Raw genomic sequence first — 5,228 nt, forward strand, 5'->3', positions numbered from 1 at the left:
TGAAGGGGAACCCAGTGCTGCCCAGGTCCCCGCTTGTGCAGCCTGTGGGCTTCACCAGCAGGGAAATGAGGCCCAAAGGAAGGAGTCAGAGAAGCCTCCTGTGCTCCTCCCTGTAAGAGCTTACTATGCCTGGGTCTTCCTGTGCAGTGGGCAGCCAGTAAACAGTATGTTTCCTCCTTCCAGGATTGACTTGTAAAGACTTGTGTTACCTGAGGAAACAGCCCTGAAGAGGAGGAGGAACGAAAAGGAGTCAGGAATGGCTGTCACTGAGGTACAGTGATGCTCTCAGGTGTCCTGAGTCCCCTGTGCAGTGCTGGGCCTGGGAGCTGCTGGCCTCAGGTGACTCTGCAGCCTCCTGCCTGTCAGGTGTGCCTGCACTCCCTGGGGCCTCCCTTACCCCATCCTCTGTGCTCAGATTCCATCCCACTGTGACCTGTGGCAGGGAACCCATGAGGAGGTGCCACCAGGTGTGGCCCTGGGAATCCTCTGTCATTTTTGTTGATCTTTTAAAAAAGTGAGTGTGCTGTTTGGTGGTGTCCCTGTCCTCCACACCAGTTCTCTCGCTCTAGTGCTCATTGTTTCCTGCCTTTTGCTTCTGTTGCCTTCAGTTGGCTCTTTCCCCTGGAGGTGTATGTTTAGTTGAACTGGGTTTCTTCATCCTTGTTGTAAAGTTTCACTACCCTAAGGTCTTTCTTTTGTTTTTATTTTTATTTTTTATTTCATTGCATTCTGTGAGATTTGGTATGTTTATTTTTATTTTGCTTTTGTTTCAGATATTTTCTGAATCCTTTTCCTGTTTACCTTTGGTTGGTTAAGAATGAGGTGTTTCATTTTCCCTTATTTGGGAGTGTTAATTTTTCTTCTGCAATTGGCTTCTGTATTTATTCCATTGTGCACAGAAATAAAATTGGGGTCCTTTTAAGCTTCTGAAACTGAATGTTAAGATTTGTGACCTAATCTGTCTCAAATAAAAAAATAGACATGTGTAGTACCTTAGTGGTAAATGTCCTGGTGTCCGTCTTCCACAACCAAAAAAAAAAAAAAGGCGTGGAGTTGGGGGGTGGGGCTGGCAGTTTTATTCAGTGGTGAAGCACCCTGGTTCATTGTCCAGTACCATAACTAAATTTTATGAATTTTTATGTGAATTGTCTACCTTCAGCCCCAACTTCCGGTTTGTTCTGCACAGACCTCTTTTTCCTATGGACTACTTTGGCTGCACAGGGTCCTGCAGCACAGTCTCTGAACAGAGTGACTCTGAGCATCCTGACTCCTGTTTCTTTCTTTCTTAGAAATTGAAATCAGGCCCTTCTACCATTGAGTTATATCATCAATCCCTATAGTCTTGTTTTGTTTTTTTCTTTTTTACAGTTAGAGTCTTGCTTCATTGCTGAGGTGGTGTTGAACTTGTGATTCTCTTGCTTCTTCCTCCTGGGTCTGGATTACAGCTGTGTACCACTGTGGCTGGCTACTATGTTTCTTGTGTTTTCTGCAGGGGAGAAATCTGTACAGATTTAGGCAGTATCTTGCCTTAAGAAAAATTAAAATAAAACACAACTAGGAGATATAACATTCTCAGAAATACCAGAACATATGAAAACACAGGGAAAGCAAGCTCAGTTTCTCCTTATATACCCTCCACACACAGAAAGCTTCTGTGATCCCGAATAAGTGAGGGATTTTGCCCATATGCCAAGAATGCAGTTCCTCAGAGGGCACTTGTCATTTCACCTAATTCAGACACTGTCTGTGTTGATACATGGTGGATCCCACCAGCTGAGGTCTCTCTCTCACAAAATGGGCCCCTTTTCAGAGGCCTGCAAAAGTATGGCCTATGATTCAGAATGGCTTTCTGTAAATGGGGCGTCCTTCATCCCCTCCTCACATTCAAAAAGTGGTTAGAGTGCTTCGTAAAACTGTCAAGGACTTTACTTGCATTTGCCTTGTGGTAACGCCTGTTTAGAAGAGACAGGTGAACACGCAGATGGAAGAGGTGCATAGGCCAAGGTGTTTGGCAAAGGACGTGGAGCTCACATGACTTTGCATGGTGCGACACCCTCCCGGACCCTCCACCCACGCGTTGATCTGAACACCCTTTCACCCCGTCCTATTGAGTTTTTATGGAGGCTCCATTATGTAGGCAGGCTTGATTACATCCTGGGTGATGGTGATCAGTTGGGACTTCAGTCCCTCTCCCTTCCCTGGAGGTGGATAGCAGGACTGTGTTACAACTGCCTCTCCTGCCTGTGGCTTTCTGGGGAGAAGCCCCTTCGTGAAGCTCTCTAGGGGGTTCTAGGCACCTGTCTTCTCAGTAGCACAGAAATCTTTCTTAGCTCTCCAGGGATTCCAGGTGAGCTCCACCTCAGCAGACAGACAGATACCAAATGTGTATTTACAGCCTCACAGTGCAGCTCTTCTCACTTGAATCAGTTGCATGCTTACACTTCTCCTCCCTTCTCATTTCTCTTTGTTTACTTCTTTGCAGTAAAAGTTGAACCTAGGTCCCCTCTGCCATTACATCCCTACTCCTTATGTTCTTCATTCTCAGAGAGGATCTTGCTATGTTTCCCAGTCCCACCTCCAATTTACAATGTTTCCACCCCAGCCTGGGGATAGCTGGGATACAAGCATGTGCCGCCATGCCTGGGAAATGTGGTTCACATTTTGCATGAAGATTGTAACTGTCCCCTGTGCCCCATTGTGAATCCTGTTTTAATTTCAGGGTCTGCTGACATTCAGGGATGTGGCCATAGAATTCTCCCAGGAGGAGTGGAAGTGCCTGTTCCCTGCTCAGAGGGCTTTGTACAGGGACGTGATGCTGGAGACCTACAGGAACCTGGTCTCCCTGGGTGAGCTTGACTTTCCCTGATGCTGGGATCTGCCCTGTGTATCTCTGCATTTCCCCTTTGTCTTTGGGATCCTCTGCATTGACTGAATGAGGGCCTGTTGCCTATGAAAGACGCTCCACAGTATATCCTCTGTAGTTTGTTCCCTTCCTTCAGATGCTCTGCCCCCTTCATGATACTGCAGTGATGGTTCCAGAGCTGAAGCACAACATAGAGCCCACAGCCAACTCTTAAAATATCCAGTTCTACCCAGATGCAATGGCACATGCCTACAATCCCAGTGGATTGGTTTGCTGAGGTACAAGGATCAGGACAATCACAAGTTCAAAGTCATCCTCAGCAAAACTGAGGTGCTAAGTAAGCATCTCAGTGAGACCCTGTCTCTAAATAAAATACAAAATATCGCTGGGGATATGTGGCTCAGTGCTCAAGTGGCCTTGAGTTCAATCCCTAGTACAAAACAAAACAAAACCCTAAAAATTAAAATACCCATTACCTGTTTTCTGTCCGTGTGCTTTTGATTCAGTGGTTCTTGGAAGAGAGGTAGATACCTACATGATATAGTGAAATATTTTCTGTATCCCTCTGTAATGTCCTCTTCCTCACGTGCAGATAGGGCTGGATTGTGGAGAAGCCACAGTGCATCAGCTTCTTTTCTCTTTACAAGCAGGAACGCGTCCTTCAGACCTGAGTGTCCTCTCCTGGTTGGAGCAAGGGATGGAGCTCTGGACTGTGAATGGCCCAGAGGAAATATCCAGGCCTGCAAATGAGTGGGCATGTGTGGAGGGTGTGAAAGCAGGTAAGAGCTCACATGGGCAGAGAGGCAGCTGCCCACTAAGTAGTGTTGGGGTGCTTTGGCAATGGGAGGGGTCAGGGCTAAGGTGAAGTGCATTTCCTGGGCTTTACATGCAAGGAATTTGCTTTCAAGCTCCTTTTCCTCCTCTCCTCCTTTTCTCTACTCTCCCTCCTGTAAACTTTCTCTATGTATACATGAGGATGACATCCCCTTTGTTATCTGTATATATGAGTGTAACCTGATTTTGTTAAATTCTTTCCGTTTTTCTTCCCTTTCCTTCCTTCCTCCCTCCTCTTGTTCTCTTCCTTCTCCTCCCCTGTCTTCCCTGTATCTTTATGGTGTCTGGTCACCTCCTCAAACCCCTTTTCTCCCTTATTTTGCTCTAGTTTCTACATATAAGAGCAACCATTTGCCGGAGTACGGCTGCAGCAGAATAATCAGGGGGGGTGACGAATAACTTGTGTACGTTGATATAGCAGGAGTGGAAGCCGTTTATTGCAGGACAGGAGCAGTATTTATACATTCCACACAGCTTATCTAATTAGCATAAACTAGATACATCAGTCAACCAATCAGGAATCTCCACACTTAATGGCTCGCTTTTGTTACTTCTCAAACCACTCCCTCTGGCATTTTGCCAGGCACCATCCAGACTTGTTTACGAACTCTGACATTCCCCTGGCAAAATGCCAGGTGTTATTTTGACTTGTTTACAGACTCTAACAACCATTGACCCTCAATTTTTGAGTCTGGCTCATTTCACCCAGCACAATATTTTCCATTCCACCCACCAGCCAATGCCATGATTTCATTCTTCATTTACCTCTAGGTTTTTAAAAATCAGTGCTGTGAATTGGTAAAGAATGTCTCATTTTTTATACTAAAGACTCATAGTTTCCTTTGTTGAATAAGATTTGTCAGCCTTCTCTCATGATCGTGATGAGATGGTCATTTTCCTGTCAATTCACTTCCAATTACTATTAGAAATCCAATAGACTTATTTACTTCAACCACAGCAGTTTATTTCTCACATTTTGGGGCCTGCAAAATCCATGATCAAGGTCCCTATTTAATTAGTTGATATAGCAGGAGTGTTTTGGTCAGAATTTATTTAAACTAACTTTTGCTGTTAAAGACATTTTGCTTACATGAATTACATGTAAACAAGCTTTCCTTCTGTAAAAGTCCAGTTCCATATATTTTTTCTTAACAATAAAATCATGGTCATGTAATATCCCCATAACTGTTGTCAATACAAGTATTACTTTGCTATAACCTTATATATTTACGTGTAAGATAACATTTTTTTTCTTCAGTAATTAGTCATAAACCTGTGGTTTCTTTTGTCTTGTAGACATTACTCCAGAACGTTTCTTCAAGGAATGTTCACCAAAAAGGCACAGCTGTACAGGAGAAATAGTCCACACGGTGACATTGCAAACATGTGATGGCCGTGCCATTGAAGGATCATGCTGCGATGAAACCCGGAAGAGTACATGGGACTTATGTTGTTGGAGCAATGTAGGAAGACATCACACAGGATTTTCTATGACTCAAGAGGAAAGTCCCCCTGGTTGCAGAGGTGAACA

At 44.5% G+C, this 5,228-nt stretch overlaps 1 protein-coding gene across 1 annotated transcript; it reads left to right on the plus strand.

Moving 5' to 3' along the window:
• Nucleotides 1-139: 139 nt before the first annotated feature.
• Nucleotides 140-5,222, plus strand: LOC107134439 (zinc finger protein 160-like; the record flags this gene model as incomplete). Its single annotated transcript, XM_015476544.2, has 4 exons — nucleotides 140-271; nucleotides 2,720-2,846; nucleotides 3,514-3,642; nucleotides 4,994-5,222. Coding segments are annotated over exons 1-4 (500 nt in total), but the record flags the coding sequence as incomplete, so codon positions are not given.
• Nucleotides 5,223-5,228: the final 6 nt, after the last annotated feature.

This window comes from Marmota marmota, unplaced genomic scaffold (genome assembly GCF_001458135.2).
Source record: "Marmota marmota marmota unplaced genomic scaffold, marMar, whole genome shotgun sequence".
In the NCBI taxonomy this organism is placed as follows: Eukaryota; Metazoa; Chordata; class Mammalia; order Rodentia; family Sciuridae; genus Marmota; species Marmota marmota.